Raw genomic sequence first — 11621 nt, 5'->3', positions numbered from 1 at the left:
ACTCTGGGGCAAGTGATAGTCTCTCATCTTGGTGCTTGGGGGGGTCAACAGTGGGAGGGCTTCTAATGTCCTGGCCCCATTGGTGGACCTCCTGATGGCACTGGTATTTCTGGCCACTGTGTGATACGGAGTGTTGGACTGGATGGGCTGAACCAACATTGGCATCTCTTATGTTCTTATGTTCTAACACATTCCCAAGTGAGAGCACCTGTGTGTAGGGGGGAATGAGACCATCCCTAGAATTTTAGGTTTCGTTCCTCTAAGCTCACAAACAAGTATTATGGGATAGTTGGTCACCCTGGTTACGAACAAGGTTGACATCACTTTGCTGGACTGTGAATGGTCAACAGGCCTGGATCATTCGCAGCCCCTTTTCCTATAAAGTAACTTGGTGTTTAATGGCCATTAGGGACTGCTTGGGTATTTTGGCCAGGCTGGTCAATACTTCTAGCAACCCCACTATGCCTTGATGGCTTGAAGACCACCCGGATGGGATGTGCACTCTGTATCTAAATACTTTGTACCTTGAACCTTAAAACGGGTAACTGCTTGTAAACTGCTTGTAAGTATTAGCTATGCTGGAAAAGCCTAGATTTATTGTTTTGTCCTTCACTGCCTAAAGTCTTGTGTTTTATAACTTTGCACAATTTACTTAAATAAAGAAACTTATATTTTTACTTTGGACTGGGTTATTGGCCTCACGAACTTCAAAGCCTAAATCTTGTACCTTAGACTGCAAGGTGTTTCTACTACCAATGTGTCTTTGTTCAACTCTGTGGTGGAGACTGCAGATTTGTTCTTGGATTTGTGTCCCAGAGTCAGCCTGGAGATTTGGGTTACTTTGCTCCAGTCCTGTTGGAAACTCTTAAAGTAACCTGGTGGCAGACTACCTTTGATAAAGTGCTTGTGTTATCTGTTCCTTGAACCCAGACTGTGGCCCTGGAGAGGACCTGGTCTGTGACACTCACTCACAACTTTAATGCCAGGCGCTCACAAAGTAGAATTTTTGCTCACAAGACTCCACAGCTTAGAGGGAGTGTTGCTAGCATGTAATTGTAGAAAACAGCAGAAAAATGCCAAGGGGAGACCATCAAAGATTATATACACTTGAAATGTCTGAGTATATGATATACTGAATAAGTGTTTAAATTACAAATAAACTTCTATAATGAGTTGGTGGTCCACAATCCAAAACAAATACAATGTTCCCAAATATAATCACATGTGTTCATCAACACTGAGATACAAATAAATGTAACAGTAATTGTGCTCAGAGGCGCTGATAACAAGGTATGCTCATAAATCCAACAGGTTGATTCTCCTTGCTTAAATGCAATAAAACTGTCTGAAGACTTCCAACAGTCATAAATAAAGCAGAGGGCAACCACTGAAAAATCTCCTATAGCCGAATGCCTTTCCCAGGTATATGAACATTTCAGTTTCTCTTCTGATTAAGCGGTTGAATAATGGAACCCAATTTCAAAGAAAATTACATGGACTACCAGTTCTTTTAGCTATACTGAATCCCAGGGATGACTGTTGGCAAGGCCGGCTCACCTGCTAGGCGAACTAGGTGCTCGCCTAGGGCGCGCCGGCCCTCAGGGGCACCAAACTGTGCCCCGCCCCCCCCGCACCAAAGGGATGTGTCCGCGTGGCTGGTGGGCCACCAGAGAGCCCCGCCTGGCCTTGCCTTCCCCGGCTGGCGGGGGGTGATGCTGCTGTGCGCCACAGCCAGAGCAGGCCCCTTTCGGGGCACCCTCCTCCCGCGACGGTCCCGTCCGCCGAGCCCCGGCAGGCAGGCAGGGCAGAGGGGCGCCCCCTGCCCGCTTTCTCCTCTCTCCCCTCTGGGGCGCTGCCGGAGCGCCACAGTGCTTCCCCCTCCTCCCTCCACAAAGGCAGGGAGGGAAGCGGCGTGCCCGGCTGGGAGCCTGGAGCTGCCAGGGGGGGGCGCTGGCCGCTTCGGGGCCCCGCCTGCCGAAAGAGCGCGTGGCTGCCTGCGCCTCGCCTGGGGCCTTCCCGGTGCAGGTGGAACATCGGTTCACCCGCGGAGGCACAGCGGGGCTCTGGCAGTGCGCTCGGCTGGGTGAGCTGAAGCCAGGGAGGAGGACCCCCTGCGCAACTATAGTGGCACCTCCCCGGTGCTGGCTGTTTCCATACGGTGCAAGACAAGAAAGCCAAGAGGTGCATGGGGGAGGTAGGGGGAAAGGTGCATAGGGCAGGGAGGAGAGCGGCCCAGAAAAAGTAGCACGGCCGGGAGGGAGGGGAGGAATGGCGGTGGCTTTGCCGCTGCCCGCCCAGCTGGAGAGGAGAAGCCCGGTGGGGGAGGGAAGCAGCCGCGATCGCCGCCTGTTTGCCGGTGGCAGCAAAAGGGAGGTATCCAGGCCCCGCCGGGAGGTTGGCATCTGCGCCCCGCCTAGGGCGCAGAAACACCTCGGGTTGGCCCTGACTGTTGGCCTGTTCAGGCAAGTTGGTGGTTCATCCATGAATGGCCACAGGAACAGCGCATGCCTCTGGATGACTGTTGTAATTAGAATTACACCCTTTCTTTTTCTGTACACTCCTAAAAACACAAGAGAAACCATGCTGGATCAGGCCAATGGCCCATCTAGTCCAATGTTCTGTGTCACACAGTGGCCAAACTCCAGGTGCCATCAGAAGGTCCACCAGAACTCCAGAATCCCTCCCAATGTTGTCCCCCAAGCATCAATTCTTGCCCTGACCAAAGTATAATGATTTTCAGTTGTGCTGCCAGGAGATGCACCCCCCTCCAGTCTGGAGGGAGGGTTGTACTAAAAGGAATGACAAGAATGCCCATTGGGAACAAGGGGAGATGACTAGAGTCCCATATACTGGGAGCCAGGTGTGCCAATTGACTAGCATGGACTCCACTGAAGTACACTGAAGCACTGCAAAGAAAACAAAAGCAATGAAAATACAGAACGGATTTAAGAACTCTGCTCATGACTAGGAATGACAACCCCCAGAGTGGAATGACAGTCCCTGAATTCTGTGCTCAGGGACTAGAATGATGGTTCTTAGGAGCAGCATAAATGCAAGATAGGGTTGGCAGCTCCAGGTCGGGAAATATCTGGAGAATGTGTACTTTGCAGCTGGAGATTATGGTAATCATGCAGCTTGCTCACCAACCCCCACCATAACACTGACAACGTGTTTCATGTGCAATGTGTGCATTTGAGAGATCATATATTAAACCAGTTTTGTTTAACAGTTAATACTGTGCCGGTAAATTTTCATTTATGAATCCTTCCTGTAATTGCAATAGTGAACAGTGGGTAGGAGTGTGTGTGGAGTGTGGCTGGAGGTCTGGGGTGCCAAAGGGACAGCAGGAAGCAGAGATCTGCTCACCTGTGCCTGAGATAACCTAGTGAACCAGAGTAGGGCTGCCAGCCTCCCCCCACTGGAGGTAGTGGATTCCCTGCCACCAGGCCCCACCTCCCCACCAATCAGCTGGCCAGCAGAGGGATTCACTAGGAGAAGAAGGGAAGCTCAGCCTATGTCACTGGCAACATGGAGACATCAGTTCCAGTGTGTACCAGAAGTTTTGTCATCATATTGGTGACACTCTGGTGTTTGGGCAAAAATTCTATGGTAGAAGCCATTTTTACCATAGAGTTTTTGCCCAAACACCAGAGCATCACCACATCATTATTGACATGATGATGTCACATCCGGTACATGATGTCACCACATTGCTGGTGATGTAGCATGGGCCTCCCTTCTACTCCTGGTAAGTCCCCCCCCCCAATCCCCCACTGGTTGCCAGGAGGGCCCCAGCAACTCAAAGCCAGAGTCAGTCAGAGTACTTGTCAAGATGGACAAATGGCTTGATGTTATTTGAAAAGATTTAGATATTAAGATCTTTATATAGGAAAGTACACGTCACCTAGAGCAGTGGTGGCAAACCTATGGCACGGGTGCCAGAGGTGGCACTCAGAGCCCTCTCTGTGGGCACGCGTGCCATCGCCCCAACCAGGCCCAGACCATAATTAAAATGTCGAATTCTCTGCCAAATAATTTTAAGTAAATGAAAGCATTTGGGATTCCTTTCCTTACTTTGTTTGGATCATCTTAAGTTAATGTATGAGTTGTTTTTTCTAAAGTAAAACCTCAGTGTTCAGGTTAAATTGCCATGTTAGCACTTTGCAATAAATAAGTGGGTTTTGGGTCGCAGTTTGGGCACTCGGTCTCTCGCTGTTACTCAAAGGCTTGTGATTCCCATTACGGCCTGTCATTCGCACTCACAGAACACTGACGCTACACCCTGGGACCGTTATTCCACTTATTGGGTTATCATTCCAGTTCTAGAGCTCTGATTCCACTCCCGTTCAACTCTGTGGGTTGCCATTCCAGTCCCACAGGACTGATTCCACATCCAGGAACCACGATCCATTTCTAAATGTGACTCTACAGAGAACCTGTGAAACAGGAATCCAGAGCTCTTGGCTATCAACATCAGGACTACGGTTGCCAGGTCTTCTCTGGCCACCAGCAGTGGGAAAGGTTGCCAGGTCCAGGTTGAGAAACTCCTGCAGATTTGGGGGTGAGCTTGGGGAGGGCAGGGACCGCAGTGGGTTACAATGCCATAGGAGAGTCCACCCTCCAAAAGCAGCCATTTTCTCCTGGGGAACTGACCTCTGCAGCCTGGAGATGAGCTGAAATTCCAGGAGATCCCCGGGTCCCACCTGGAGGATAGCATCCCCAATTCAGGGCCCACACAGATTTCCTACCTTATACTCTCCAGAAGCCTCCTCAGCAGGCATCACCTCATGATCTTTGTGTTCCTTGGATCTATCGCAGACGACGCAGATGAGGGTCTCATCGTTTCGGCAGAAAAGTTTCAGGCGCTCCTGGTGTTTCTTGCAAACTTCCTCCTTCACTTCTTCCCCATTTCCCCCCTGAAGATTGATTTTCTTCACTATTTCCACAACATTTGCCAGCTGCCGGTTAAGCCGGAGGTTCCCTGGCTGAGCTTTCCCTCTACACACTGGGCAGGAAGCCTCGCCCCCCGACTCCCCCCAGCTCTGGGTCAGGCAGGCCCGGCAGAAGCTGTGGCCGCACTCCGCTACGGTCACCGGGTCTCTGAAATAGTCCAGGCAGATGGAGCAGGTGACTTCCTCGCAGAGCTCTTCCACGGGACACCCAGATGCCATGGCTGCCGCGGCACACGGAAGAGAGAAGAGTTACTAGTTTCACTTTTCTCTGTTTGCAAAACAGGCACTGGGAACTTCCCTTCCTTCAAATGCTTCGGGATTTCTGCTGATTTGCAATCAACTGAATGTGGCCGTCGCAATGAACTGAACAGCCTCAAGAGAAGGCAAACAGATTTTTTATTTAAAAAAGATTGATTGATTCACTAAGAAAAAAAAATGGAAGAAGTATGTTCATCATACCATCCCATAAAGGAATGCCTAGGATCAGTCTGGGCCACTGCCCTGAGTGAGCCTCAAAGAGTTTTGTGCCCAGACTTCCGGCTGGCAATCACAAGGCATGGAGGAAATCCCCACCCCACCCACACTCACCAGGGTGAGCTGGTCAAAAAGAAAAAAGGCACCTCATTAGGGGTGCCAGCTTCCAGGTGGGACCTGGGGGTCCCCTGGATCGATAGCTTATCTTCAGGCTACAGAGATGAGTTCCCCTGGAGAAAATGAATGCTTTGGAGGATGAACTCTGTGGCATTGTACCTCACTGAGGTCACTGTGGGGTTTGGTGTAATGGTTAGGAGCACAGACTCTAATCTGGGAGAACCAAGTTTGATTCTCCACCCCTCCACAAGCAGTTGCTGGTGTGACCTTGGGTCAGTCACAAGTTCTTTCAGAGCTGTTCTCTCAAGGGCAGTTCTCAAGAAAGCTCTCTCAGCCCCACCTACCTCACAGGGCGTCTGTTGTGGGGAGAGGAAGGGAAGGAAATTGTAAGCCACTCTAAGACTCTTTCAGGTAGTGAAGGGCGGGGTATAAATCCAATCTCTTCTCTTCTTCTTCCCCAGGCTCTACCCCCAACTCTCTAGGAGTTTCCTAACCTGGGTCTGGCAACCCTACCTCTAATCCCCCACTAGTGCCTAGGAGGGACCTGGCAACCCTACACCTAAGCTCACCCCAGGAGGTTTCTTGCTCTTGCTCTGTCTGGGCTTCCTTAACTGCAGCATTGTTTACATTTACAGAACTATCCACATTCACTAGTGATCCGGTTTCCTCCACTTTACTATGGTGCTTCTCAAAAATGGTCTGATATTCTCATTTTTAAAAGGTAAGGTCACAATAAAACAGCCAGTGAACCCTGTGTGGGTGAAAAAAATGTGCATGTTTGCAGGTCCCACCACCACCACCTATGTCAGTACTGTTTTCTGTACCTCATTCATCATGGCTGCCATTCCAACCTCCCCCGCCCCATGCCTTTGGGGTGGTGTGTTGTTGTTTTTAAAAATCCATAATACCTAGATCATGATTGTCAGGTTCCACAGCCAACAACGGAGTACACGCTTATCAGAAAGGTTATACTTTATTGAAGAGCTATAGATGCATTAACAGAAGCACTGTTAAGAATAGCGTCGCCCCTACAAGCATAATGGGATATAGGGCATTCGTATGCACCCCCTCCTTCCATAGGCCAATTAGCCATATTCCCGCGTGCGGGAGAAGGAGCCCCAGACCATTAGAGCCAAAGCTGGGAACTGATAGTGCTTCCACGGTTTTCCCTTAGCGCCATACACTACACCACTTAGAGATAACAGCGTTACAGCAGAGAAGAAGCACAGAAGGAATGCAGCAGTAATTAGTACACAGAAAAGGGAAGCCTATGGCCTCCTGAACTATCAGGGCAGCATAGCTGACAATGATTAGAGGCAAGGGACTAGCTGCACATTTCTCCCTATAACTCCACAATGAAAAGGACTACAGACTTGGTTCTTACTTAGTGGATGGTGCAAACAGTGTTGCAGTGGGACATTGCACAGATGAAGAAGAAGAGATTGGATTTATACCCCACCCTTCACTCAGAGTGGTTTGCAATCCCCTTCCATTCCCCTCCCCACAACAGACACCCTGTGAGGTAGGTGGAGCTGAGAGAGCTCTTTCGAGAACTTCTCTTGAGAGAGCAGCTCTGATAGAACTATGGCTTGCCCAAGGTCATCCAGCAGCTGCAAGTGGAGGAGTGGGGAATCAAACCCGGTTCTCCCAGTTTGTGCACTTAACCACTACACTAAATTGATGTAATGTGGTCCAGGCAATGCAGGTCCTTTTTTTCCTGTTGGAAATAAAACCACAAGCAAAGGTCACTTGGTTGGAATGGAGGAGTATGGATATGCCCTCTGAGTTATTTTGTTCCTCAAAGCAAAACTAGACATTCGCTTTCTTGGTGTGTCCAGGTTTATCATGGGATAAAAGGACAAGTCCTTTTATGGATCAAAAACTGGCTAATTAATAGAAAACAGAGAGTGAGTATAAATGGGCAATTTTCTGAGTGGGCGTCAACATGGCAAATGGGGTTCAATGTGGCCAAGTGCAAGGTGATGCACATTGGAGCTAAAAATCCTAATTATAAATACACATTGATGGGGTCTGAACTGGCAGAGACTGATCAAGAGAGAGATCTTGGAGTTGTAGTAGATAACTCACTGAAAATGTCGAGACAGTGTGTGACTGCAATAAAAAAAGGCCAATGCTATGCTGGGGATTATTAGGAAGGGTATTGAAAACAGATCAGCCAATCCTTGGTAGCCTGGCTCAGGTGCTGGATATGGCCCCTGTGCTGGATATGGCCCCGTAGGCCCCGGTGGGTAGCCAGGGTACGGGCCGGGAGCTGGGGGTCCTCCTGGCTGTTGGGTATATGGTGGGTACGGGGCAGTAGGGCCCGGGCCGGGATATGGTGGAGGATTTTCGTAGTTCATGTAGGATGCGAAGTGTTTCCTAAGAAAAGGGAAGCACAACAACAGATTTAGCTCTGGCTTGTTTTCCTTCGTCGTGCATAAGCAACAAGCACCACTGTTCTCCACTTCTACAGACGACCACACTTCTAAGCAAATCCACCTCCTCTGCTTCGCAGAATCATTTGTGCATCATTTAAAATATAAACACTTTCAGGAAGAGGACTTTTGTCTGATAGTGTTTGTTCCTGCACAAGGTTCTATTAAATCATTAACGAGATAAAGCACTAAGAGGCAGAATGTTTCCAGTCTCTATTTGAAGTAACTCTAAAACGAGGGTGACTGCTGAACTACAAACAGCTGGGGGAGGCTCCTCCCAGCCCTTTTCCCATGCTGCTCTGCATGCACAGGATGGTCAATGTGGAGCAGTAAAAACAGGGAAGTACCTTATACACAAACACTGTTTCAGATTAGAAAATAGCTGGAGGTAGCATTTCTCCTTTTTTAAAAATAGCCATATTCTGCAGCTGCTGCCAAGTTACAACAAATGCAATTTCATAGAATCATAGAATCACAGAGTTGGAAGGGGCCCTACAGGCCATCTAGTCCACCCCCCTGCCCAATGCAGGATCAGCCTAGAGCCCAATGCAGGAGCAGCCTAGAGTATCCCTGACAAAGGGTTTCTCCAGAGGCTGCTTAAGGACTGCCAGTGAGGGGGAGCTCACCCTAGGCAGCCAATTCCACTGTTGCACAACTCTGACTGTAAAAAATTACTGTAAATTTGGCTCCTGGGAATCCAGACCAAGCTCTTAACCAAAAGCAGACGTCTAGTTTGGACCCTGTGGCTCTCTGTGTTCCTAAGTTCTTCCTGTCCTGACTGAGCACTTTTAATTTACCAGGAGCTCTTGGTTCATCATCATCATCATCATCATCATCATGAAGAGGCGGAGGAGGAGGAGATTGAATCTATACCCTGCCCTTCACTCAAAGTCTCAGAGAGGCTTACAAACTCCTCTCCCTCCCCCTCCCCACAACAGACACCCTGTGAGGTAGGTGGGGCTGAGAGAGCTCTTTCGAGGACTGCATTTGAGAGCAGCTCTGACAGAACTTGCTGTTGATTTTAGCTATGTGAAAATTTCAGTCTGTTTTTATTCTGAAGATGCATTTGACTGTGATATATTGATCGGTATTTATTACACGATGCTCTTTTAATTTAGCTTCTCTATGGCCCCGGTCACGCGTGCCGGATAACGCAGGGGGGAGGCGTGGCTATTTGCGCCGTCGCAATTTGACTCGCCCCAATGCGATCAGACGCGATGGCGTTGTTTCCATCAGCGGGTGTTTCCGGCGCGCTCCAACCAGGAAGCAGGGACACGAGAGGAGCGCACTGGAGCAATCACACGGAGAGCGTCTGTCTGCAGCCAGTCGCAACCGGTTGACAGTGGATTTCTGTTGGGTTGATAGTGAGATACTGAAAAAATGGTATTTAGCAGAGATAAGATAGCTTAGCAGAGCTAGAGTAAAATAATTCAGACTCAGAGTCCATGTGTGATTAAAATAGAAAGTTTTTACTAAATTCTAGCATGGGGAAAGGTAACTGGGATTACAATAACAACGCAGCTAAATCTCCTACATCCTTACACTACAAAGACAAAACTAGAAGAGGGGATGGCTGCTCTTTTTTCTTCTTCTTGAGAACACCAAACAAAGACAGGAAGAGAAGCCATAAAATGGTAATACACCTTGACACTTTAGTTCCAATCAAACTCCTAGATCAGGGAGAAAATTCCCGGGCTTGCTACATCTAAAGAAACATTGGTTACACGAGAAACATGTGACTTCCTGTGAGCAACACAAACAAACATTTAACCCCAGATATAATGAGTGTTTTCAACTTGTACCACCAATTTCCCCAGGTACTTTTAAACTCTGCATCTTCGGCCGGGCGATACTGGTTGGTGACGGGTGCACAACACTTACCAGATGTTTCTGTGTGATCGCACCCATATAATCCGCTTGGCAATCGTGGCTCTCCCGCAGCAACTTCTGCGTGTGACCGGGACCAAGGTGGTTTTTTAATTATTATTAATGCCTAAACTCATCATTAATGAAAAAAGAACATGCATCTTACAATATATACAAAAACTCTCATGAAATCTAATAAAAAAACTCACTCAACTGATACACACCATGTATCACTGATCTGCTATTATAAAGTATTAAAGAGACAATAGAGGAAAAGGGGACCTTGCACCAGAATCCCTTAGAATGTTACTATTGGGATATTTGTGATGAACTTTAGAGCCAGTTTTGGTGTAGTGGTTAAGAGAAGCAGACGTTAGTCTGGAGAGCCGGGTTTGATTCCCCACTCCTCCGCATAAGCCAGTGGGGAGACCTTTGGTCAGTCACAGTTCTCTCAGAGTTCACAGAGGGTGTGGGGAGAGGGAAGGAAGGCAATTGTAAGCTACTCTGAGACTTTGAGTGAAGGGTGGGGTATAAATCAAACTCTTCTTCTTTCGTTCGTGAGCTGGTTCATGCCCATCCTTCACTGCAGCAGGAGAGGAGGTGCGAATGGAGCCCGCCTTTATCGACAGGCAGCACCGGTCTTCTGCAGTTCGGAAACTGTCACATCTGTATTTACCAGATGTGACTGAACAACAACAAGGTGGCCTTTGCTGAAAACGTCCTCGATCTGATTGAGGTACGTCCACTGAAGTCAACCCCTTCCAACTCTCCCTTCCCCCCCTTTTTTAAAAAAAAGGTTGCCCACAACTTTAGATTAGAAAGAAAGAAAGAAAGAAAGACGGGGAGAGCATAGCAGGAGGGAGGGCAGAGAGACAGATAGAGGGAAGAAAAAACCAAAGCGGGACAGCGGAGCAGACAGAAGCAGGCAGGCAGAAAAGAAAGAAAGAAAGAAAGAAAGAAAGAAAGAAAGAAAGAAAGAAAGAAAGAAAGAAATGGTAGAGCAGAGACAGACAGGTAAGTCACATGAGAAAGCTGATTGACTTCAGTCTTAGAACTCTGCACAAATAGAATTTTATTACTTCAACCAGGAAAAAAACCAACAGTAAAAACATTAGACTTGATGTTCACTTAACTTAGCTGTCCATAATGTAATATAAGTCATAACATCCTGAAACTTCTACTTTGATGGCTACCAAGTACCCACAGAGATATAATTATTCAAAGCTAAACACTAATGACAACATCAAAATGATCATGCTTGTTTCCAAGATAAAGTGCATGCTCTGTTGTTGACTGCAGATTGAAGCTTGCGGGATAGGTCAACCATTCCATGGAGTGACCAGCTTTTGTGTGGATGAGGATGTCGCAACTCAGCAGATTCGCTGTGGCCATGATCTCTGCATCAGTTGCCCAGACTCCATCATGAGAGATGCCAGAAGTGCTCACATATTCACTCACATTCCGGTTCAAGTAGTCCTGTAGTTTCTCTGTCAAGTCAGTGTTCATGTGGTGGATGACTTTATTTCTAAGAAGGGAGTGGTTGTCCTCTGATCCTGTCAGGATGTAGCTGATGTCCCAGAAGTAGCAGTTCCCATCACCTTTGGTTTTATACGTACGCCGTGGATGCCCAAGCTCCCTTGTGCGTCCACAGTACACAACCTTTACAAATGAAAGGCCAAGAGTGGTGCTAAGATACTTTCTTACAGAACTTGGTAGTGGGTTGAAAGTCTTCATCTGCTGGCATCTCTGTGAGATGTTGATGTCATCATTGTCTGGT

General features: G+C 48.1%; 1 protein-coding gene across 1 annotated transcript in view; it reads right to left on the bottom strand.

Moving 5' to 3' along the window:
* LOC107116336 (tripartite motif-containing protein 7-like) overlaps nt 1-5171 on the bottom strand; it is a 16544-nt gene extending 11373 nt beyond the window's left edge. The window contains 1 exon segment of the mRNA XM_015418239.1: nt 4749-5171. Coding sequence (XP_015273725.1) covers nt 4749-5171 — 423 coding nt within the window.
* Nucleotides 5172-11621: the final 6450 nt, after the last annotated feature.

This window comes from Gekko japonicus, unplaced genomic scaffold (genome assembly GCF_001447785.1).
Source record: "Gekko japonicus isolate JY-2015 unplaced genomic scaffold, Gekko_japonicus_V1.1 scaffold3183, whole genome shotgun sequence".
Taxonomy (NCBI): Eukaryota; Metazoa; Chordata; class Lepidosauria; order Squamata; family Gekkonidae; genus Gekko; species Gekko japonicus.
The sequence above is the reverse complement of the archived record's forward strand: the minus strand, read 5'-3'. Positions and strand labels throughout refer to the sequence as shown.